The sequence below is a fragment of the Euprymna scolopes genome, chromosome 38 (genome assembly GCF_053919585.1).
Source record: "Euprymna scolopes isolate OS-2025 chromosome 38, ASM5391958v1, whole genome shotgun sequence".
Lineage (NCBI taxonomy): Eukaryota > Metazoa > Mollusca > Cephalopoda > Sepiida > Sepiolidae > Euprymna > Euprymna scolopes.
The window spans coordinates 59164706-59191307 of record NC_136519.1 but is presented as its reverse complement, the minus strand read 5'-3'; the positions used below and the strand labels follow the sequence as shown (position 1 = coordinate 59191307).

The 26602-nt window shown below is 31.9% G+C and overlaps 1 protein-coding gene across 1 annotated transcript in view; it reads right to left on the bottom strand.

Moving 5' to 3' along the window:
- Window positions 1-228: 228 nt before the first annotated feature.
- The window catches only part of LOC145263163 (uncharacterized), a 43163-nt gene continuing 16789 nt past the window's right edge, over window positions 229-26602 (bottom strand). The window contains exon 2 of the mRNA XM_080120179.1: window positions 229-3713. Within this exon, the coding sequence (XP_079976305.1) occupies window positions 2335-3678 (1344 nt within the window). The 5' untranslated portion in view covers window positions 3679-3713 and the 3' untranslated portion in view covers window positions 229-2334. The remainder of the gene's footprint in view (window positions 3714-26602) is intronic.

The following is a 26602-nucleotide window of genomic DNA, read 5'->3' as shown; positions in this document are numbered from 1 at the left end:
TATATACTGGTTGTATAGCTGGATCCCTTCTTTGTAGGCTGCATATATGAACCGGTTACGTGAATAGACTGTGCATATGTGAACCGGTTATGGGAATAGGCTGCATGTTCGATAAGCTGGATAGTTGGAGATCGTCGTTACAGTGTAATAAAGAAAACAATAAAAAATCAGGGCACGTATTATGAGTACATTTAAGACATTTAAATGAATCACGCTGAAACAGGATCATATATTTACATATGTACAGAGGATATTTATTTACACAGAAAGGTTACAAACGTTACAGAGTGTTTGTGTGTTTATAACTAGCATGCATATAGATAAACGTTCGTTGCATGTATGCGTGCATGAATGTATGCAAGAGTTCGAAGCATACATTGGAAGTTCATTGTGTAAGAGTTTGTTTATACAAATTTCATACCTGTCTTGAGAAAAGATAAATGCCCTGTTGAGGCGTGAACGTAATTTGCATGTCACTCACATTTGAAGTTTGAATGAGGGCAAACACGTGTTGTCAGTTCCATGTCTCGAGTGGAAAGACAAAGAAGAAAGAGAAAAAAATGGAAGAGGAAATGGAGAGTGCTACCTGTTGGGCAAAGCGGAGTTACCACAGGGGCAATAACTGATGCGTTGGTTAAAAGGTGTATGCATGGATGTGTGAGTGGTTTGCTTAAATTCATGTTACATTAAAAAGGCATGTTTCTATAATACTCTCCCACCAATTAGTCGGAGACTAGAGGAGTAAGTCATAGACTGTATTGCCGTGGAGTTTATGAAGCATAGCACAGTGGGTTGAATTTTTTTATTACATTTTCACCCCAAACAAGGCACATTGCCACTGTGGTGTAGGGGGATACTATCAGGGGCAGAAGCTACTGGGGCACTATGTTAGGATTTGGGCAGCAAGATGTCGGTTCACGTTACATTTGAACTTCTGCATGTCAGTACAGTTGGGGAAGCAGGGACCTGGAATGGAATTCCAGAGTCTAGCGGTTCTGGGGAAGAAACTACTGGAGTAGAAAGATCTTCTACATCTAGGGATCTCTACTGTGTGGGAGTGGGATTTAGCTGCCTGTCGGGTTTGTCGAGGGTGTCTATGCCGTGGGGGCACAAGTGTCTGCTGTTCGTCAGAGCATTCACCATTAAAATACTTGTAGAACAGGCAGAGGGATGCAACGTTTCGTCGATGGGACAGAGGCTGAAGCTTAGATGCCAGTTCAGGGCCTATCAGATTGGCTACTCTCTTTTGAACCTTGTCTAGGAGTGAGAGACTAGCAGCAGATGCACCAGCCCAAATGTGACAGCAATGCTCTATACATGGGCGAATGGTGGCCTTATAGAGGTACAGGATATTTTCAGGTGTCAGTAGTTTTCTAGCATGGTAGAGAGAGCCTACTTTCTTCGCAGCGGCCCTGGCAATGTTTTCAATATAATTGTTCTAACTCATGTTTCCTGTGAACGTTAGGCCAAGCAGTTTGAAAGATGTACTCTCGGACAGGGAGTCACTGGCCATTGCTATTGGTGGCAGAGAAGGTTTCTTGTAATTATTGAAGGAAACCAGTTTAGTCTTGGCAGCATTGAATGTGACCATCCATTTTTGTCCCCATTCCACTACAGTTAGCGGCTGCTCCATCAACAGTTGTATAATATCGGGATGTTTGTAGTGCCATGTTGCGCATTGAAAGGGACCCTGCACTCATCCCCGATGGACTTTCCTGAGGCCACAGTCCTAGTTGAAGAAAGGTCAGCTAATGGTCTACTTGTGTTGCATGTCTGATACCCTGCATAACCGCTTGTTCAGCTCCCCCTTACCTAACTGAAACTCTTTAAAAACATGACAGTACAATAAAAAAAATAAGCTTAAACCAGGCCTAGGGACAAACAAATCCAACTTGCCTCCTCCCTTGAGGCTTGCATTCACTAACATCCGTGGGCTTAGAACTAATTTAGCTGATGTTGAAGGATTTCTCCTAACAAATACCCCGGATATCTTAGCACTAAGCGAGACTAACCTACACTCCTCAATCCCCTCTAACTACTTTAACATGCCTGGATATCTCCCACTCTGCCGCAAAGAGTTAGGGGGCTGTACTACCAGTCGGAAATGCTTCAACATCAGCTAAATTAGTTCTAAGCCCACGGATGTTAGTGAATGCAAGCCTCAAGGGAGGAGGCAAGTTGGATTTGTTTGTTTTATTGTGCTCTTTCTCATTCTCATGTTGAGTAAAATTGATTTTGTATGTAAATTGATTTGTCGTCCTTGATCATGATAATGACCCCACCCTGTTGAAATGCGGATAAATAAAAAAACGTTAGAAGTTTTGAGATACTTTTTTATTTTTTTTCATTTTTCAAATACTTTTTTTCAAACTTTTCCTCAGTTATAATCAAATCAGCAGCCATTTCTTCCAAGCTTAACGGCAAGTTACTCAGCAATTCCCACCGTTTGCGCAATCTTTTGGCGCTAAAGAATAACAAATGGTAATTAGTAAGAAGTATGCTGGGTGGGAAACAAAATTCGTTTAGCAGGATATCCAGAATTTCATTAAGCCGACGTGGAGTTACATTCTTAATCGTCGGTGCACGCGTCAGTAGTGCAACAATATCATCTTCACTACATGCTAACCGACTTTGCAGATATGAAAATTTGTCATCGTGTTCTTTTAGTGCTGCTGCATTTGAAACATGCAGATTAAACATGATTTTATATTGACGATTGCTCTGTGCTAGGGCTTGCAGCATCTTGTTCTTCTCAAACACACCTGTATCGGCCATCTGTGTCAAACGATATTCAAATACAGACTGATCCATCTGAAGAACTTGCAAGTTTGACATAATTTCTTGGTAGCTGAATCCATGTTTGACCAGCAAGTCAATAATCGATTTCAATTTGCTTAATTTGTGCGTTTCAAGATGACGATGACCCAACGCTATGGCTTCATTAACCTCCTTCTCATCACATTTTAATATATCGGCCAGGAAGCTTAGCCGAGTCGGATGAGAGCCCATCACTTTCACCTCATCTGCTAGCATAGATACATGCATTTCGTAATTCCTTTTCGAATAAATAACAGATACAAGTGAGAATTGATACTTTCGGTAAGGGAGCAAACCCTCGATTCTGTGCGTCAGTGTTTGAATATTCCAGCAGAAAACTGACTGGTATCGTACAATGCTGTCTGCGGAAAACCCGTAACCACGTAGGAGCCTGATAATAGCTTCAACTTTAGCAAACGAAAATGTGGTGACGATTCTTGTATCTTTGGAGATCATTTGAATGACTTTGCTGTCCGGGCAGTCAAGAAGGCGAGCAATTTTTTCAACTTTTTTCCATTCACTATCAATTATTTCTTGGATATTGTCCTTGTTTTTACTTAAAACTCTGCCTGAAGACCCAAAAGGTCCTGATCTTGAATGACGATTCTGGAAATATGTTAAACGCAGATTAAAGTTGTGACAGATTGGAAAATAACCTGATTTCACTGGAAATGACGGGAAATAGCAGCTTAAAGAAAAGTAAGAGGATCTCTGGAGTAATTTGATTAAAGATGATGGATGCTGTAGAATAACAGTCAACCATTTGAAACCAGATGGTTTCTGTGGTTTTAGGAAATGTCTTGTTTGCCATTTTGTAGTGCTCAAGATCATACGATGGAACATTCGGAAATAGGATTCCATAAGAAGCAGGCTCAACTCACAGAAGGAAAATTAATCTAGAAAGAGAAGAAATACAAAAACAAATTATATTTGTGGATATGCACAACATTTTCTGGAGGTAAAATCACGTTATGCAAGAAGCAAACTAGTAGGCAATTGACTGAAGAAAATTTGGTTGAAAAAATACACTTGTAGCAATATTGCAAATGTGTTAAGTAAAAGAGATTCAAAGTTTCAATGTGACAAGATGTGATGTCATGAGAGAAAGTATTTGAATGAAAAATGAAAAAACCCAATTTGGTTGAAAAAATACACTTGTAGCAATATTGCAAATGTGTTAAGTAAAAAAGATTCAAAGTTTCAATGTGACAAGATGTGACGTCATGAGAGAAAGTATTTGAATGAAAAATGAAAAAACCCAATTTGGTTGAAAAAATACACTTGTAGCAATATTGCAAATGTGTTAAGTAAAAGAGATTCAAAGTTTCAATGTGACAAGATGTGACGTCATGAGAGAAAGTATTTGAATGAAAAATGAAAAAACCCAATTTGGTTGAAAAAATACACTTGTAGCAATATTGCAAATGTGTTAAGTAAAAGAGATTCAAAGTTTCAATGTGACAAGATGTGACGTCATGAGAGAAAGTATTTGAATGAAAAATGAAAAAATCCAATTTGGTTGAAAAAATACACTTGTAGCAATATTGCAAATGTGTTAAGTAAAAGAGATTCAAAGTTTCAATGTGACAAGATGTGACGTCATGAGAGAAAGTATTTGAATGAAAAATGAAAAAATCAATTTGGTTGAAAAAATACACTTGTAGCAATATTGCAAATGTGTTAAGTAAAAGAGATTCAAAGTTTCAATGTGACAAGATGTGATGTCATGAGAGAAAGTATTTGAATGAAAAATGAAAAAACCCAATTTGGTTGAAAAAATACACTTGTAGCAATATTGCAAATGTGTTAAGTAAAAGAGATTCAAAGTTTCAATGTGACAAGATGTGACGTCATGAGAGAAAGTATTTGAATGAAAAATGAAAAAACCCAATTTGGTTGAAAAAATACACTTGTAGCAATATTGCAAATGTGTTAAGTAAAAGAGATTCAAAGTTTCAATGTGACAAGATGTGACGTCATGAGAGAAAGTATTTGAATGAAAAATGAAAAAACCCAATTTGGTTGAAAAAATACACTTGTAGCAATATTGCAAATGTGTTAAGTAAAAGAGATTCAAAGTTTCAATGTGACAAGATGTGACGTCATGAGAGAAAGTATTTGAATGAAAAATGAAAAAATCCAATTTGGTTGAAAAAATACACTTGTAGCAATATTGCAAATGTGTTAAGTAAAAGAGATTCAAAGTTTCAATGTGACAAGATGTGACGTCATGAGAGAAAGTATTTGAATGAAAAATGAAAAAATCAATTTGGTTGAAAAAATACACTTGTAGCAATATTGCAAATGTGTTAAGTAAAAGAGATTCAAAGTTTCAATGTGACAAGATGTGACGTCATGAGAGAAAGTATTTGAATGAAAAATGAAAAAATCAATTTGGTTGAAAAAATACACTTGTAGCAATATTGCAAATGTGTTAAGTAAAAGAGATTCAAAGTTTCAATGTGACAAGATGTGACGTCATGAGAGAAAGTATTTGAATGAAAAATGAAAAAATCAATTTGGTTGAAAAAATACACTTGTAGCAATATTGCAAATGTGTTAAGTAAAAGAGATTCAAAGTTTCAATGTGACAAGATGTGACGTCATGAGAGAAAGTATTTGAATGAAAAATGAAAACATCCAATTTGGTTGAAAAAATACACTTGTAGCAATATTGCAAATGTGTTAAGTAAAAGAGATTCAAAGTTTCAATGTGACAAGATGTGACGTCATGAGAGAAAGTATTTGAATGAAAAATGAAAAAATCAATTTGGTTGAAAAAATACACTTGTAGCAATATTGCAAATGTGTTAAGTAAAAGAGATTCAAAGTTTCAATGTGACAAGATGTGACGTCATGAGAGAAAGTATTTGAATGAAAAATGAAAAAATCAATTTGGTTGAAAAAATACACTTGTAGCAATATTGCAAATGTGTTAAGTAAAAGAGATTCAAAGTTTCAATGTGACAAGATGTGACGTCATGAGAGAAAGTATTTGAATGAAAAATGAAAACATCCAATTTGGTTGAAAAAATACACTTGTAGCAATATTGCAAATGTGTTAAGTAAAAGAGATTCAAAGTTTCAATGTGACAAGATGTGACGTCATGAGAGAAAGTATTTGAATGAAAAATGAAAAAATCAATTTGGTTGAAAAAATACACTTGTAGCAATATTGCAAATGTGTTAAGTAAAAGAGATTCAAAGTTTCAATGTGACAAGATGTGACGTCATGAGAGAAAGTATTTGAATGAAAAATGAAAACATCCAATTTGGTTGAAAAAATACACTTGTAGCAATATTGCAAATGTGTTAAGTAAAAGAGATTCAAAGTTTCAATGTGACAAGATGTGACGTCATGAGAGAAAGTATTTGAATGAAAAATGAAAAAATCAATTTGGTTGAAAAAATACACTTGTAGCAATATTGCAAATGTGTTAAGTAAAAGAGATTCAAAGTTTCAATGTGACAAGATGTGACGTCATGAGAGAAAGTATTTGAATGAAAAATGAAAAAATCAATTTGGTTGAAAAAATACACTTGTAGCAATATTGCAAATGTGTTAAGTAAAAGAGATTCAAAGTTTCAATGTGACAAGATGTGACGTCATGAGAGAAAGTATTTGAATGAAAAATGAAAACATCCAATTTGGTTGAAAAAATACACTTGTAGCAATATTGCAAATGTGTTAAGTAAAAGAGATTCAAAGTTTCAATGTGACAAGATGTGACGTCATGAGAGAAAGTATTTGAATGAAAAATGAAAAAATCAATTTGGTTGAAAAAATACACTTGTAGCAATATTGCAAATGTGTTAAGTAAAAGAGATTCAAAGTTTCAATGTGACAAGATGTGACGTCATGAGAGAAAGTATTTGAATGAAAAATGAAAAAATCAATTTGGTTGAAAAAATACACTTGTAGCAATATTGCAAATGTGTTAAGTAAAAGAGATTCAAAGTTTCAATGTGACAAGATGTGACGTCATGAGAGAAAGTATTTGAATGAAAAATGAAAAAATCAATTTGGTTGAAAAAATACACTTGTAGCAATATTGCAAATGTGTTAAGTAAAAGAGATTCAAAGTTTCAATGTGACAAGATGTGACGTCATGAGAGAAAGTATTTGAATGAAAAATGAAAACATTCAATTTGGTTGAAAAAATACACTTGTAGCAATATTGCAAATGTGTTAAGTAAAAGAGATTCAAAGTTTCAATGTGACAAGATGTGACGTCATGAGAGAAAGTATTTGAATGAAAAATGAAAAAATCAATTTGGTTGAAAAAATACACTTGTAGCAATATTGCAAATGTGTTAAGTAAAAGAGATTCAAAGTTTCAATGTGACAAGATGTGACGTCATGAGAGAAAGTATTTGAATGAAAAATGAAAACATCCAATTTGGTTGAAAAAATACACTTGTAGCAATATTGCAAATGTGTTAAGTAAAAGAGATTCAAAGTTTCAATGTGACAAGATGTGACGTCATGAGAGAAAGTATTTGAATGAAAAATGAAAAAATCAATTTGGTTGAAAAAATACACTTGTAGCAATATTGCAAATGTGTTAAGTAAAAGAGATTCAAAGTTTCAATGTGACAAGATGTGACGTCATGAGAGAAAGTATTTGAATGAAAAATGAAAAAATCAATTTGGTTGAAAAAATACACTTGTAGCAATATTGCAAATGTGTTAAGTAAAAGAGATTCAAAGTTTCAATGTGACAAGATGTGACGTCATGAGAGAAAGTATTTGAATGAAAAATGAAAACATCCAATTTGGTTGAAAAAATACACTTGTAGCAATATTGCAAATGTGTTAAGTAAAAGAGATTCAAAGTTTCAATGTGACAAGATGTGACGTCATGAGAGAAAGTATTTGAATGAAAAATGAAAAAATCAATTTGGTTGAAAAAATACACTTGTAGCAATATTGCAAATGTGTTAAGTAAAAGAGATTCAAAGTTTCAATGTGACAAGATGTGACGTCATGAGAGAAAGTATTTGAATGAAAAATGAAAACATCCAATTTGGTTGAAAAAATACACTTGTAGCAATTTTGCAAATGTGTTAAGTAAAAGAGATTCAAAGTTTCAATGTGACAAGATGTGACGTCATGAGAGAAAGTATTTGAATGAAAAATGAAAAAATCAATTTGGTTGAAAAAATACACTTGTAGCAATATTGCAAATGTGTTAAGTAAAAGAGATTCAAAGTTTCAATGTGACAAGATGTGACGTCATGAGAGAAAGTATTTGAATGAAAAATGAAAAAATCAATTTGGTTGAAAAAATACACTTGTAGCAATATTGCAAATGTGTTAAGTAAAAGAGATTCAAAGTTTCAATGTGACAAGATGTGACGTCATGAGAGAAAGTATTTGAATGAAAAATGAAAAAATCAATTTGGTTGAAAAAATACACTTGTAGCAATATTGCAAATGTGTTAAGTAAAAGAGATTCAAAGTTTCAATGTGACAAGATGTGACGTCATGAGAGAAAGTATTTGAATGAAAAATGAAAACATCCAATTTGGTTGAAAAAATACACTTGTAGCAATATTGCAAATGTGTTAAGTAAAAGAGATTCAAAGTTTCAATGTGACAAGATGTGACGTCATGAGAGAAAGTATTTGAATGAAAAATGAAAAAATCAATTTGGTTGAAAAAATACACTTGTAGCAATATTGCAAATGTGTTAAGTAAAAGAGATTCAAAGTTTCAATGTGACAAGATGTGACGTCATGAGAGAAAGTATTTGAATGAAAAATGAAAACATCCAATTTGGTTGAAAAAATACACTTGTAGCAATATTGCAAATGTGTTAAGTAAAAGAGATTCAAAGTTTCAATGTGACAAGATGTGACGTCATGAGAGAAAGTATTTGAATGAAAAATGAAAAAATCAATTTGGTTGAAAAAATACACTTGTAGCAATATTGCAAATGTGTTAAGTAAAAGAGATTCAAAGTTTCAATGTGACAAGATGTGACGTCATGAGAGAAAGTATTTGAATGAAAAATGAAAACATCCAATTTGGTTGAAAAAATACACTTGTAGCAATATTGCAAATGTGTTAAGTAAAAGAGATTCAAAGTTTCAATGTGACAAGATGTGACGTCATGAGAGAAAGTATTTGAATGAAAAATGAAAAAATCAATTTGGTTGAAAAAATACACTTGTAGCAATATTGCAAATGTGTTAAGTAAAAGAGATTCAAAGTTTCAATGTGACAAGATGTGACGTCATGAGAGAAAGTATTTGAATGAAAAATGAAAAAATCAATTTGGTTGAAAAAATACACTTGTAGCAATATTGCAAATGTGTTAAGTAAAAGAGATTCAAAGTTTCAATGTGACAAGATGTGACGTCATGAGAGAAAGTATTTGAATGAAAAATGAAAACATCCAATTTGGTTGAAAAAATACACTTGTAGCAATATTGCAAATGTGTTAAGTAAAAGAGATTCAAAGTTTCAATGTGACAAGATGTGACGTCATGAGAGAAAGTATTTGAATGAAAAATGAAAAAATCAATTTGGTTGAAAAAATACACTTGTAGCAATATTGCAAATGTGTTAAGTAAAAGAGATTCAAAGTTTCAATGTGACAAGATGTGACGTCATGAGAGAAAGTATTTGAATGAAAAATGAAAACATCCAATTTGGTTGAAAAAATACACTTGTAGCAATATTGCAAATGTGTTAAGTAAAAGAGATTCAAAGTTTCAATGTGACAAGATGTGACGTCATGAGAGAAAGTATTTGAATGAAAAATGAAAAAATCAATTTGGTTGAAAAAATACACTTGTAGCAATATTGCAAATGTGTTAAGTAAAAGAGATTCAAAGTTTCAATGTGACAAGATGTGACGTCATGAGAGAAAGTATTTGAATGAAAAATGAAAAAACCCAATTTGGTTGAAAAAATACACTTGTAGCAATATTGCAAATGTGTTAAGTAAAAGAGATTCAAAGTTTCAATGTGACAAGATGTGACGTCATGAGAGAAAGTATTTGAATGAAAAATGAAAAAATCAATTTGGTTGAAAAAATACACTTGTAGCAATATTGCAAATGTGTTAAGTAAAAGAGATTCAAAGTTTCAATGTGACAAGATGTGACGTCATGAGAGAAAGTATTTGAATGAAAAATGAAAACATCCAATTTGGTTGAAAAAATACACTTGTAGCAATATTGCAAATGTGTTAAGTAAAAGAGATTCAAAGTTTCAATGTGACAAGATGTGACGTCATGAGAGAAAGTATTTGAATGAAAAATGAAAAAATCAATTTGGTTGAAAAAATACACTTGTAGCAATATTGCAAATGTGTTAAGTAAAAGAGATTCAAAGTTTCAATGTGACAAGATGTGACGTCATGAGAGAAAGTATTTGAATGAAAAATGAAAACATCCAATTTGGTTGAAAAAATACACTTGTAGCAATATTGCAAATGTGTTAAGTAAAAGAGATTCAAAGTTTCAATGTGACAAGATGTGACGTCATGAGAGAAAGTATTTGAATGAAAAATGAAAACATCCAATTTGGTTGAAAAAATACACTTGTAGCAATATTGCAAATGTGTTAAGTAAAAAAGATTCAAAGTTTCAATGTGACAAGATGTGACGTCATGAGAGAAAGTATTTGAATGAAAAATGAAAAAATCAATTTGGTTGAAAAAATACACTTGTAGCAATATTGCAAATGTGTTAAGTAAAAAAGATTCAAAGTTTCAATGTGACAAGATGTGACGTCATGAGAGAAAGTATTTGAATGAAAAATGAAAAAATCAATTTGGTTGAAAAAATACACTTGTAGCAATATTGCAAATGTGTTAAGTAAAAAAGATTCAAAGTTTCAATGTGACAAGATGTGACGTCATGAGAGAAAGTATTTGAATGAAAAATGAAAAAATCAATTTGGTTGAAAAAATACACTTGTAGCAATATTGCAAATGTGTTAAGTAAAAAAGATTCAAAGTTTCAATGTGACAAGATGTGACGTCATGAGAGAAAGTATTTGAATGAAAAATGAAAAAATCAATTTGGTTGAAAAAATACACTTGTAGCAATATTGCAAATGTGTTAAGTAAAAAAGATTCAAAGTTTCAATGTGACAAGATGTGACGTCATGAGAGAAAGTATTTGAATGAAAAATGAAAAAAATCAATTTGTTTTTGACATCAAAATGCCCAACATATCTTTTTATTATATACTCGTGTGTATGTACATGTGTTTTTGAGAAGTAGATGTGTACATAGCTGATCATGTCATCTAGTGTCTCTTTTAATGCATGTGTAACACGTGTCTATGTAACTCTGTTCATTTTATAGACAGTTCTTTAAGCATCCTTGAATAACATCTTTGTCTGCTTGGCTCAGACAAATGGGAACCATATCTTCTGAATAGTTCTTTTTTCCCGGCTGTGATCTTGATGTGAGTTTTGTAATTAAAACACATTTTCTCCAAAGGAAATGCTATAATGTGAAGTTATATATTCATACAGAGTTATTTGATGTCAGTGACTTTCCTTAAAGTTACACGCATTTCTCTTGTTCTACGTCAGATCTAGTTGATCCATAAGTGCTTTCATGGACTGCAGCGACAATATCTCCTTCCGTGTCTGCTGGCCAATTAAGACTGACTGACTTTCTTCCACGGTTTTGTGAATATATGATAACTCGTTGTTCATTATCTTATGTCACCAACAAGGTCATCTTATTGTTTATTGTAAACTGTAGTTTTTACTCTCTGGATTCCGAACTACTCATAGCAATTTTAGTTCATTTAACTTGCATTCTAACAACGAAATGTTAACTGTTATATTTTGTAACATTCTTCTCTATTGAAATATTTCATATTTAGTAACATTAATAAATATATCGCAATGTTATCTTTTGTTTCCTTACATGCCTGGCAACTTGCTGCTGCCCAGGAATCACAATATACAACATTTTCAAATCTATTATACTTACGGAAGTTGCTTGAGAAATCACAGTTCATTTTGATGTCATAAATTGTTTTAAAAAGTAAACTGAAATCCAGAAGCAACTAATAGAGTTATTCGTTGATCTTTTCAGCCGCCAAGAATAGATAAAGAGCAAGAATTTGAGGAGGTTGTTATTCAAAAAAACAAGTACTACAAGTCAATTAGAGAAACAAAAAACATTTTATACCTACAGCACAATGCTAACCAGTTGTTCACAATGGAATTGCAGAACACCACATGCTATGGCATATCTTCGGACATTGCTTTAAGAAATATTGTTATGCTTAAGTTTGAAATTGAATTCACATCAAATTTTAATTTAAATTATGCAAAATTTTTTTGATACTAGACATTTGAACAATTTTGGCGAATTTTTTTAGGTGAAGATTAATAATTTTTTCAAGTGAAGATTAATAATTTTTTTTAAGTGAAGATTAATAAATTTTTTTAAGTGAAGATTAATAAATTTTTTTAAGTGAAGATTAATAAATTTTTTAAGTGAAGATTAATACATTTTTTTAAGTGAAGATTAATAAATTCTTTTAAGTGAAGATTAATAAATTTTTTAGGTGAAGATTAATAAATTTTGTAGGTGAAGATTAATAAATTTTTTAAGTGAAGATTAATAAATTTTTTAGGTGAAGATTAATAAATTTTTTAAGTGAAGATTAATAAATTTTTTAGGTGAAGATTAATAAATTTTGTAGGTGAAGATTAATAAATTTTTTAGGTGAAGATTAATAAATTTTTTAGGTGAAGATTAATAATTTTTTTAGGTGAAGATTAATAATTTTTTTAAAGTGAAGATTAATAAATTCTTTTAAGTGAAGATTAATAAATTTTTTAGGTGAAGATTAATAAATTTTTTTAAGTGAAGATTAATAAATTTTTTAGGTGAAGATTAATAAATTTTTTAGGTGAAGATTAATAAATTTTTTTAGGTGAAGATTAATAAATTCTTTTAAGTGAAGATTAATAAATTTTTTAAGTGAAGATTAATAAATTTTTTAAGTGAAGATTAATAAATTTTTTTAAGTGAAGATTAATAAATTTTTTTAAGTGAAGATTAATAAATTTTTTAGGTGAAGATTAATAAATTTTTTTTAAGTGAAGATTAATAAATTTTTTTAAGTGAAGATTAATAAATTTTTTAGGTGAAGATTAATAAATTTTTTTAAGTGAAGATTAATAAATTTTTTAGGTGAAGATTAATAAATTTTTTTAGGTGAAGATTAATAAATTTTTTAGGTGAAGATTAATAAATTCTTTTAGGTGAAGATTAATAAATTTTTTAGGTGAAGATTAATAAATTTTTTTAGGTGAAGATTAATAAATTTTTTTAGGTGAAGATTAATAAATTTTTTAGGTGAAGATTAATAAATTTTTTTAGGTGAAGATTAATAAATTTTTTTTAAGTGAAGATTAATAAATTTTTTCAAGTGAAGATTAATAAATTTTTTAAAGTGAAGATTAATAAATTCTTTTAAGTGAAGATTAATAAATTTTTTAGGTGAAGATTAATAAATTTTTTAAAGTGAAGATTAATAAGTTCTTTTAAGTGAAGATTAATAAATTTTTTAGGTGAAGATTAATAAATTTTTTAGGTGAAGATTAATAAATTTTTTAGGTGAAGATTAATAAATTTTTTAAAGTGAAGATTAATAAATTTTTTTAAGTGAAGATTAATAAATTTTTTCAAGTGAAGATTAATAAATTTTTTAAGTGAAGATTAATAAATTTTTTAAGTAAAGATTAATTTTTTTTAAGTGAAGATTAATAAATTTTTTAAAGTGAAGAATAATAAATTTTTTAGGTGAAGATTAATAAATTTTTTAGGTGAAGATTAATAAATTTTTTAAGTGAAGATTAATAAATTTTTTAAGTAAAGATTAATAAATTTTTTTAAGTGAAGATTAATAAATTTTTTAAGTAAAGATTAATAAATTTTTTAAGTAAAGATTAATAAATTCTTTTAAGTGAAGATTAATAAATTTTTTCAAGTGAAGATTAATAAATTTTTTAAGTAAAGATTAATAAATTTTTTAAGTGAAGATTAATAAATTTTTCAAGTAAAGATTAATAAATTTTTTTAAGTGAAGATTAATAAATTTTTTAAGTAAAGATTAATAAATTTTTTAAGTAAAGATTAATAATTTTTTTAAGTGAAGATTAATAAATTTTTTAAAGTGAAGATTAATAAATTTTTTAGGTGAAGATTAATAAATTTTTTAGGTGAAGATTAATAAATTTTTTAAGTGAAGATTAATAAATTTTTTGAAGTGAAGATTAATAAATTTTTTAGGTGAAGATTAATAAATTTTTTAGGTGAAGATTAATAATTTTTTCAAGTGAAGATTAATAAATTTTTTAGGTGAAGATTAATAAATTTTTTGAAGTGAAGATTAATAAATTTTTTAGGTGAAGATTAATAAATTTTTTAGGTGAAGATTAATAAATTTTTTAAGTGAAGATTAATAAATTTTTTTAAGTGAAGATTAATAATTTTTTTAGGTGAAGATTAATAAATTTTTTAAGTGAAAATTCATAAATTGGACGAATGTTCTCATCTTGGATGTTATTCTCGGCTAATGTAACCTTTGACCTCCTTAAAGTACATCTTACCAAACTTTGAAATCTTTCTATCAAACCCAGGAAAGACCTATGGTTTAAAGAATGTAAGTACTAAGTAATAATCAGTTCTAAGTGACAATCTTCTGAAAGTGTAAGGTTCAATCTTCAGTGTGGGTGATTGTAAGAATGCAATTAAAAATTATGCAAGACTTTCCTCCCTGGTCATAAATAACAGAATGAGAGCAAACTGTCACGTACATAAAGAGTTCTGTTTGAAATGCCATACAGATTACCAAGTTTGACAGAAAAATTGTCAAGTTCAACAAAATGAATGTAATACAAATGGAAAAAAAAACAAAGAAATTGGAATAGCCTGTTAGAACCAAAAGGAAATATCACTTGTAGTAGTAATTTTATTTAACATGAAGCTGCAAAGAGAAAGAAAAGTCAGAAAGGAAAAGTGACTAACTTGGCAAACTAATTTTTTTTCTAATTCAGACAATCTAACCTGAGTTCAAAGAGTGACTCAATTAGTCATGTTTTTAATATGAGGTGTCTTCAATAAGTCTCCAGACCTTTTTATAAGCGAACATTTAATGATAGTACACACAAGAAACTCTAATCCCCTTCACAATGCACTTTTTGTACCATTTCAACAACTTCTGGAAGGCCCCATAGAATTCCTCTTGTGTGAGCGTGTCAATGATTCGTGTCACAACCTCTTTCATCTTGTCTCATAACAACAGCATCTTAATTTTCATTGAGCTTAAAGAATAACCACAAGTCACAGAAGCAAGGTGTAGACAATGAGGAGGGTGAGAAACTGTCTTGATGCCCATCTTGGTCAAATAGTGTGTGAGGAGGATGGACTTTGGACTGGTGCATAGTCCTGGTGGAAATGTCACTGACCCGATTAGTGCTGGCCTCTTCTGATGTAATCTCTTCCTGAATTTCCTCGAAATCTCAACATAGTATTGCTTGTTGACTGTAGATCATGCCAATGTTGTTAAAAAAAGAGATTATTATAAGTTTCTGGGTGGATTTGCTCTATCTGGTCTTCTTGGGCGTGAGAGAGACAGCATACTTCCACTGAGAACTCTGTCTCTTGATCTCTGCGTCAGAGCAGCAGATCCAGCAGTAGATTTATTGCATGTCAACAGAGCATCAAGAACTGCAGGATATCAAGTGATCAGCTCACTCATCTCCCTGCTGTAATGACAATATCTTTCTTTCTGATCTTTTCGAAGCGCCCTTGAGACAAACTTTTGTAAATCTTTTGCAGCTTCAGTTTCTCACAAATAATTGTGTGTACAGTTCCCACACCGACATCAAACTGTGCACTTATTGTCTCTATAGACACACGATTGTCCTTATCCATGAAATTCTTTATTTGGCCAATCAAGTCTAGTGTTATGACTTCCTTCCTCCTCACACACATCTCATCATCCCTCACAGATCCCCTACCTTCCTTGAATTTCTTATGCCACTCAAAAACAGATGGTTGATTTATGCCAAGTGATCCAAAAGCAGTCTAAAGCATTCTATTCATTTTGTGGCAGATTTTCCAAGTTTACAACAGAATTTTATTACATATCCTTTATTTTAAGTGTTCCTACGTCCAAATGGCATTTTTGAAATCCACCAGATGTGACAATCAGGCTTTAGTAGGATGTAATCCAATTCCTGCTGTAGCTGTTCATTTGAACCTGAAATCATAAAAATAAGATGCATAGCAATAACATAATGAATTTTCAAGAGTCTACAACAATTTTAAATGCTTGTATAAAAAAGTCTGGAAACTTATTGAAGGCACATTATGAATCTTGTTAGATTCAGTCACTCTAAAAAGTTGTAGAGGATGAAACATGTGTCAGTGGATAATTATATATAACAATACATATGCCGCTCCCCACTTGGGGATACCAAATTGGTCAAAGGCAAAAATTATTCCATTATTTGCATTTAGGTAAAAATGCACTTTTGTATATATAATTGAATTCAAAAAGTATCGCTAACAAAAACAAATAAACAACACACACACACACACACATGTGTGTGCGTGTGCATGGAAATGCATGTATTATATATGTATGTTCATTGCATGTGGCTATGTATTGGTATGTATGCGTATATGTGGGTGTTAATTGTGTATGCATATATATCTGTAAACTTATGCACATCATTTTTTTATGTAGAAGCTATTATTTGTCTATGGTTACAATATAAATATTATTATTTATACTATTATTATTATTATTACTATTATTATTATGTCTGGTATATTTCATATTCGAAGTAGCGTAGCAAGGCTGTATCAAAAGAGGAAAGATGGTGGGAGAGGATTGAAAAGTGTAAAAGATTGTGTTAGAACCGAGATGTCATTGAAGGAACATGTGGTTAGAAGTGAGGAGTGGATGCATAAGGTTGTGGCCAATGAAGTGGAGGTATGTGAGACCAAGGCTGATTATGTGAAACGTATGGATAGAGAAAGGGCAGAGGAATTGGCTAGGAAGAAAATGCATGGAAGGTTCTTCCAGGATATAGCAGAAGTGGCTGATGAAACATCATGGCAATGGCTAAGAGCTGGGTATCTGGCTAAGAGTACTGAAGCTTTTGTTTGTGCAGGCATTAGGAACACGATTGTTCAAAAAAGTGGTTCTAGGAGAGGAAGTTGCTGCAGAATGCTGGATTTGTGGGAAGACCTCAGAGTCAATTACGAACCTTGCAGCAGGGTATTGTGGACTGGCCCAGAGAGAGTACTGCAAAAGACATGATCGCATGGGACTCTGGATATATTGAGAGGTGTGTAAGAAAGTTGCGATGAAGTGTGTTGGAAAATGGTTTGAGGAGGTGCCTGATAAAGTGAGAACAAGTGAGGATGGCAAGGTAGAGGTATGGTGGGACAAAAGTGTCATAACGACCAAGCAATTGGAATATAATCATCCTGATTTTGTTGTCATTAACAAAGTCTCAAAAAACTGGCAGATTGTAGAGTTTTCAGTACCCTGGGACAGGAATGTGAGAGAGAAAGAGAATGAGAAGTGGAGCAATTATGCTCCATTGACCTTGGAGATAAGGCGTATACACGGGGTTAAAATACAAATAATTCCGATCATAGTTGGTACACTAGGAGTAGTATCAAGTCGTCTGGAAGGACAATTGAAAAAACTACAAATCCCCGATGTTTTAGGAGGCCTTCAGACTTCTGCAATCACCAACATCCTTAGGAAAATCCTTGATCTTTAAAGCTCCTAGTTTGAAAAGTGGGTTGAGGGAAATCCTCTGGAAATGAATCCTTCCTTTCCAGAGAAACGTTGATAAACGAAATCAGAATTATTATTATTATAAATATTGCCATTATTAATACGCACAGAGTGACTTTCGGGCCAAGAGCACATACATTTAAGTACCTGCTCTGATATTGTTCTTGTATGAGAATTCCTTTGGGACCGAGACAATTTCTATTTTTGTTCAGGACTGAGACTATTTTTATTCCCATTTAATTATTAACTAATATTAATTTTAATTAATATTAATTATTAACTAATATTAATTTTAATATTATTATTATTTATTTTTGTCCCTATCCTGTGTGCTATTTTTGTAGAAGGGAGGACAGAATTTATGCCCCATTAAAACACTGACATTGTCTCTAACTCTGCCCTCGTGGGGAGTTTCATTATTATTATTTAAAACCTTTGTATTAATACTTTACTGTACTATCATTATGATAACTATTAATTACATTATTTTTACCATTTAACAATTTTGTTTCAATTTCATTATACATATTGAAATCAATTGCGTCTCATTTTTGCTGTTTGGATTAAACGCTATTACGTTGCAACATTTAAAAAAAAATAAAATAAATAAAAAAAATACAATCTTTTTCCACAAACGGCTAAAATAATCCATGTGAACTCTTTCGAACATGATTGCTAGGAATGAACGCTGTCCATATTACAAATTTCCAGTTTTTTCAACGGCTTTCTTTTTCTTTTTCATTTCGATACATTTTTGTGACTAATAGCGGATGTCCGCTTGAAAAATAAAATAATAATAAAAATATTAAATACAAAAAGTTTTTTATATATTTTTTTTAGATTGTATTTTCCATTTTTTTTTTTATTTGGCAATTTATAACTACAATAAATTAACTAGCAAATTCTAACATTGCTACAAATATAATTTGCTGATTTCTTGATGTCCTCTGATGAGAAGAATAACAAGAATAGCATTCTTTGAAACTCCACGGAATAAGGACTTTGTAAATTGTTTTTTGGAGTATTCAGTCGAACAATAAATTTTGATTGTAAAGTTCAACTCACAGTTTTAATTTTCTTTCTCTTATAATAAGCTCTACTCTCTATTGCATATTGAACTTTTTTAATTCGGTTGGGATTAAATTTTCTAGCTATAAATACTGGTATTTATATTAGATTGAAGTTTACCATTGTGTATATTAGGTAAACACTACATACCTTTGTTTTCATTAATATATATATATATATATATATATATATATATATATATATATATATATGTATATATATATATATATATATATATATATATATATATATATATATATATATATTTATATGAGGCTATTTTTAGGCGAATATGTTGACAAAGAATGGAATAATATATTTAAAGATACATAGACAATAAAATTTGGTAAAAATAAAATAAATAAATAACTTTAACCAAATAGCTAGATAAATAAATACCATTTTCCAAATTAAATAGAAAAAACAAAGATAAAACACAAAAATCAGAAGCCCACAGTATTAATGCCGGTGTCCCTCAGGGGTCCATCCTGGGCCCAACTCTTTTCCTGATCTACATTAATGATCTTCCAAATCACATCCTTACATCATTTGTAGACATTTATGCTGACGACACTACCATTTATGGTAGTACATCTAAGACAGTAAACGACCAAGTTCTCTCCAATTCTCTCTCCTCTGATCTTGAGCATGTAGTACAATGGGGAAAGGAGTGGCTGGTTACTTTTAATGCATCTAAAACCAAGCTCCTCTCTTTACATCATCAACATTCTGATCCACATCTGGCATCAATTGAAATGAATGGCTCTCGTCTTCAAGAGGCCTCAAGTTTTGACAAGCTTCTTGGATTGACCATTACTCCTGATCTTAAACGGAACACGTACATCAAATCTGTTGCCAAGGCCGCTGGAAAAATGGTGGGATCTTTCTATCGATCCAGTAGATATCTCACTGCTGATGCAATTCTCTATCTATATAAGAGCCAGGTACGTCCAAGGATGGAATACTGTTGCCACATCTGGGCAGGAGCTGCTAGAAAGGACTTGGCCTGCCTTGATAGAGTTCAAAATAGACTTCGTAGCCTCGTAGGAGATGTCCTTTTCTCTTCCTTGCAACCTCTATCTCACAGAAGAGATGTTGCGAGTTTGTCTCTGATGTATCGTTATTTTCATGGAAAGTGTTCGACTGAGCTTCAATCTATGGTCCCTCCTCGCAAAACTTTCACAAGAAACACTCGTCTAGCTGTAAACACTATCAATAATTCCCCCCACTCTTTATCTGTGCCTAAACCTAAACGTAGATTCCATGAACAAAGCTTTTTTATTAGAACTGCACGCCTGTGGAATTGTCTTCCGTTTTCCTGCTTTCCGGCTGACTACAATATGGTTGTCTTCAAGTCTAATGTAAATAAGTTCTTGATGAGCCATTCCATATAAGTTATCAAATTTAACAAATTTTCATTACTAATGATTATTATATTGTCCAATTTCTACTGTACATTCTTTAACCCTTATCCTTGAGTTGTGCCTCTTTGACCTTGAAAATGAGTTGATACCTATGAAAAAAAAAAAAAAAAAAAAAAGAAAAAGTCCAATGTGAACAAGTTCTAATTGAATCGTCCCCCTAAGTAATCCAAGTTTCAAAATTCCCACTGTTTACTATGCTAAAATCACAATGACTAATGTATACCTATTAACCCTTATCCTTGAGTGGCCTCTGGGCCTTGATAAGTGGTGACACCCTTGTAAAAAAAAAAAAAAAAAAAAAAAAAATAGAAAAAAAAAACAAATATAAAAGGATCTAGATAGGTTAAATGAATTTATATAAGTTGGTATTCATTTATAAAGGCCTTGATATTATAATTGAGTAAATTAAAATAATTTATATAGAACACTGACTATAAATTATATATGGAGTATTGTTGTCACATTTGGGCTGGTGCATCTGCTATTAGTCTCTCACTCTTGGACGCGGTTCAAAAAATAGTTGCAAACCTGATTGGTCCTTAACTGTCATCTAAGCTCCAAACTTTGTCCCATCGGCAAAATGTTGCATCCCTCTGTCTGTTTTACAAGTATTTTAATGGTGGATGCTCCAACGAACTACAAGCCCTTGTGACCCCTCGACGTAATTACCCTTAACAAACCTGACAAGCAACAAAGTCCCACCCCTACACCGTAGAGATCCCTTCTTCTCTAATAGTTTCTTCCTCAGAACTGCTAGACTTTGGAATTCCCTTCCGGGTTCCTACTTCCAACTGTACTGGCATGCAGAAGTTCAAGTGTAATGTGAAAAAACATTTTGCTGCTCAACTCCCTACATAGTATCCCTGCAACTTATGTCCCTGATAGTAGCCCCTTAACAATAACATATAGAATGCAATTTTATTTGTTAACATTTAAATAATTAAAGATTACAAGCTTATAATAATAAAATGATACAAGAGTTACCTCCCTTCAAGTGATATAAGAATGAATCAAAAGATTAAGAAATAAAAATGATCTATGAGTTACTCCCCTTAGATACATCAGGAATAGCTAATCAAGATCAGAAGTACATACAATTGAGAACAGAATAGGACAAAATAAATTAAACAGATAATTACAAAAAAAATATATTAAATAAATAATTGATAAAGTGATATTAAAATAAAATACATATAAATAGGGACAAATAAGCTATAATTAAATAAACAATAAAAATTATGAAATATATATTATGTGGTCCTTTTTTCCACGGTCATGTCATAAGCAGAAAATAATGACTGATAAGATTATTAACATTATTAACTATTAACTAACTGATGTTAGGTTTGAACCCGATTGTACCAATGTTTTTCTGATCTTCGATACAGTTTTGATAAATAAATATTAAGTTCTTATATTAAAAGTTTTTTTTCTTTATAATCGAGCACTTTGCTGAAATTCTTTCCCACAAGCAGTGAGCAATATATATATATATATATATATGAGATAGGTTAGACGCTCTTCCTACTTAAGTTAATGATCTTCTAAATAATATCCAATAATATCCTGAAGTGATTTGTTGATAACTGTTATGCAGATGACACAATTGTCTACAGCAACACTTCAAAGAACATTAGTAATCAAGATCTTACTGATATTCTCTCTTGAGTTGGAGCATGTGAAAGAAAAAAGTGTCTTGTTACTTTTACCAACTTTAAAACCAAGCTTCCACAATGCTCTGGTCTTATTCGCTCCTACCACACAATTAAAATGTATGGCTCTCTTCTTGAAGAAGAACCTTGTTTTGCTCCTTGGACTTTTTATTTCAGATCTAAAATGGAAAACTTCTATTCAAACAGTTGTTAAGGATGCTGGAAGAATGTTTGAATCATTTTACTGCTGCAGGATGAAATTTTCTACCTATAAAAAATGTGTTCTTTTGAGTTGGGGGGTGGGGGGTAAAAATAGTGAAAACAGAAAAAGACTTATCCTATTACTATGGGGAGAGGGAATCTTGCCACTTGAAATTAGGATTAGAAATTAGGATAAGTTATTTAAAAAATTTATTTTAAACTAGCTTTTTTTAAGCTGCATCAACAATAGAATGATAACTGAAAATATGTGTTTCTTTTATTTTGAAAAGGAAACTTAAAAATAAAATTGTGTCTTTATTTTAGCATCTGGGAAAACAAGTTCAGATATGTAGTTTATGCAAATAAAGTTTATTTGATTCTGATTTAAATGGATAAAAGACAGGATACTTATCCAGATTATGACCCAATCTCAAGCAACTTTGTGTCAGCATCTTCATACACGGCAGCCGCAAATAATTGATGCAAAGACAATAGATTTAAAACACGACGTAGCAGATGTCCACTCTTGGCATTTTGGATTGGTACATTTCCATGAAAACGTTTTTGTGTATCCCTCGTAGCCATCCTATATAGCAAAAAGAGCAAGTATAAATCTTTACCAAACATGATCTTTAGAAAATTGACTACATTCACATAGCTGTAATTCACTTTGACTTTTAAAATTTTCTTGTTTATATGAATTTCATAATTTCATTGAAATGTGTCGTCTGCTGATTGGATAATCACATCGGCATCTTCAGGCTGCTTGTCGGAAGATGCCAATGCAAAATCGTTTTTTCAAGTTCCTATTTCATAGGGAGATTTTAGGGAGAACCGGTTTTAAAGAATCATTTTTAATGAAAACGTTTTCAAGTTTATACTTAAATCCGAGACGACGGCAGAAATGTAAAAGAAATAATTGAAAAGCATAACTTAACAAAAGAGATATTTCATATGTTTAAAATGGAAACATAGAAAAACAGAATATTTGTTCATATTTTGTGCGTCGTTGCAGAATAAGGGTGATTCATTACTTGAGACATTGAAAAAATCCAAGTCAATTTATTCACGAGTCTGAAAATCATAACCTTATTTCCTCACTCAAGTATATAAATCATATATGATTAAAAGTTATTAATAAGAATCAATCTTTCATTTGTTTTCATTGTAGAAAGAAAGTTCAGTGAGAAAAGTTGGGAGTATTTAAATTGAAGTGTATACCCTAGTTGAGATAGCAATTTTTAGTTTTGTCATGGATTTTGGCTCAACTGTTTATTGAAAAAATAGTCATCCAAGGTGAATAAAAAAGGAGAATTTTTATAATTCTGAAAAAATACATCTGATTGCTTAGAATGCTTTTATTTGAATTTATTTAAGTAGCTATGGATGTGCAGACATGCACAGAAACCATTCTAAGCATTTTTATTTTGGACATCAAAAAAGTAAACTTCGTTAGCTACATGCAGACACAAAGTAGCCAGAAATTTGGTCATAATCTAAATAAGTACTTAAAGAAAGAACATAATTTTATTTTATATCTACCTTCGAAGTTAGAACTAAAGCTAAAAAAAAAAAAATGTAAAATTAACATACATGCATGTGCGTAGAATTCGAAGATAAAATTAGTACAAAGACGTTTAATATCCGGTCAAAGAAATCACCCCACCCCTCCTCCAAATATGGATAGCCGTTGTTTGTGGAAGTGCTGTCATGCGCGGAGCAAGTTAAGTGTTATCCTAAATCATCCTAGTCCTAAAAAATACTAACTTTGTTATTTCTTCTCTTTTAAATTTCTTATTTCATTTTGTAATTTGTAATTATGTGCATTTTAATAATTTATATATGCATTTGTCTTTTTGTTTTCTTTGCTTAGTTTTAACCCCCCCCCTCCACTACCACCAGCAAAACTTAACCACGTTCTCTTCCAGCTTAAATGATTAATTCCATGCTCTGTACTAAGGCTAGAGATAAAATACCATTAGGCAGGATGAATTTTTCCGAAATTAACACAAACATGGATTTATTTTATCTACCTTCGAAGCTAGAAGAACTAAAACTAAAAAAAAAAGGGAAAATTAACATATGCACCCATGTGCGTAGAATTCGGAAGATAAAATTAGTACAAAAACGTTTCTTATCTGTTCAAAGAAATCACCCCACTCCTCCTCCAAATATGGATAGCCGTTGTTTCTGGAAGTGCTGTCGTGTGTGGAGCAAGTTAAGTGTTATCCTAAATCATCCTAGTCCTAAAAAATACTTTGTTATTTCTTCTCTTTTAAATTTCTTATTTCATTTTGTAATTATGTGCATTTTAATAATTTATATATGCATTTATCTTTTTGTTTTCTTTGCTTAGTTTTAAATCCCCCCCCCCCCAGCAAAACTCAACCACGTTCTCTTCCAGTTTAAATGATTAATTCCACGCTCTGTACTAAGGCTAGAGATAAAATACCATTAGGCAGGATAAATTTTTCCGAAATTAACACAAACGTGGATTTATTTTTTTCTACCGTAGAAGTCAGAAGAACTTTATTCAAGTAATATACTTAATATCTACAATTACTCTATGCTCACTTGTATTAAGAAAAAGGCCTCGTTGATATCTCTACCAAACCACTGGATATAGCTTATAATTAACTGTTACTATAATTGTAACTGAAATCTACAGTGATATTAGCTGCATCACTAGGACTTTTTTCTGAATAGATACAATTGTTTTGTCCCCAACCTTTACGACTGCCTATAAATATGAATTCCGAATCACAGCGAAATAATTGTTTCTCTTTACCTCCAAGACGACTGCCTATGTCTAACCTGCATGCAAAATAGGGGAAAAGAAGGAAAAAATTTTATTCCTTTCTCTCAATACTTGAAACTCTAAATCCTAATGAAACTTTACTGTATTCTGTAGTAAGTTAATAACCCCGGCCCTTGAAAGCTAACAATCTGCTCCCCCCTCTAGCTGCCACTAAAACCCTACATTATACACACGTCTTAGCCTCAAGCTCCTAACTTTCACATGTTAACCGCCTAACAGTCATCACTAAACATCTATACATTTCTACCTCTGACATGATTCATTCCTATCCAGTTTGGTACTTACCAGCCAAAGTATGCACTCAGATGCAAAGCGATGCATCTAAAACCAAGCTTCTATCTTTACATCATCAAGGTTCTGATCCCTATCTGGCATTAAAATGAATGGCTCTCGTCTTGGGGAGGCCTCAAGTTTTGACAGGCTTCTGGGCTTGACCTTTACTCCTGATCTTAAATGGAATATGTACATCAAATCTGTTGCCAAGGCCGCTGGAAAAATGGCCGGATCCTTCTATCGATCCAGTAGATATCTCACTGCTGATGCAATTCTCTATCTATATAAGAGCCAGATACGTCCAAGGATGGAATACTGTTGCCACATATAGGCAGGAGCTGCTAGAAAAGACTTGTCCTGCCTTGATAGGGTTCAAAATAGACTTCGTGGCCTGGTGGGAGATGTCCTTTTCTCTTCGCTGCAACCTCTATCTCACAGAAGAGATGTTGCGAGTTTGTCTCTGCTTTATCGTTATTTTCATGGAAAGTGTTCGACTGAGCTTCAATCTATGGTCCCCTCTCGCCAAACTTTCACAAGAAACACTAGACTAGCTGAAAACATTATCAATAATTTTCCACACTCTTTATCTGTGCCTAAACCTAAACATAGATTCCATGATCAAAGCTTCTTTCTTAGAACTGCACGCCTGTGGAATTGTCTTCCGTTTTCCTGCTTTCCAGCTGTCTATAATATGGTTGTCTTCAAGTCCAACGTGAACAAGTTTCTGATGAGCCGTTCCACTTAAGTTAACAAATTTACCGAACTTCCATTACTATTGATTACTATATTGTCCTTTTGACTACTCTACACTCTTTAACCCTTATCCTTGAGTGGCCAATCGGCCTTGATAAGTGGTGACGCCTATGTAAAAAAAAAAAAAAAAAAAAAAAACAATTGCTTCTTCCTAGATGGTTTTGCAAATCCAATACTCCCTGTTAAGCAAAACGCTCGATGACTCTTAAGTGAAAACTGAAATTATCTCCCTTCAATAGTAGAAACACTAACACAACTTCTATCTATTTGCATCGACTGAAAACTTGCCCTAATATCTATTTACTTAATTATACATACGGAATACGTCATGACTTAAAATGAACCTCCAGTTAGACCCTTACTGTACTGCACCTACATCTTAACCTTCGTAAATCTAAATATACAGTGACTGGGCAAAATTCTTAGCTCAATTCCTAATACCTACTCACACTATAACGTTATCCTGTACCTAAACTAACATAAAGTTAAAAAAAATGGAAAAACCTAAAGGTAAAAGTCTTAATCTACACTAACACCTTTCTAACAAGCCTGCTCACATAACTGCTTCCACTGCATGTCCCTAAATCACTTTGAGGAGTGTAACTATTCATTAGATATATAACCTCTACAAACTAACCCTGTAACATTAACTAACCACGCGGGGTTGCAGAAATACCTGGATTAGGACCCAAGCGCGGAGCAAACCCTCTCAGGGCTGATGGGCCCAGTAGATCTTCCCAGATCACCCGTCTAGGAGAAGGAAAACTCTGAAACTAAACCAA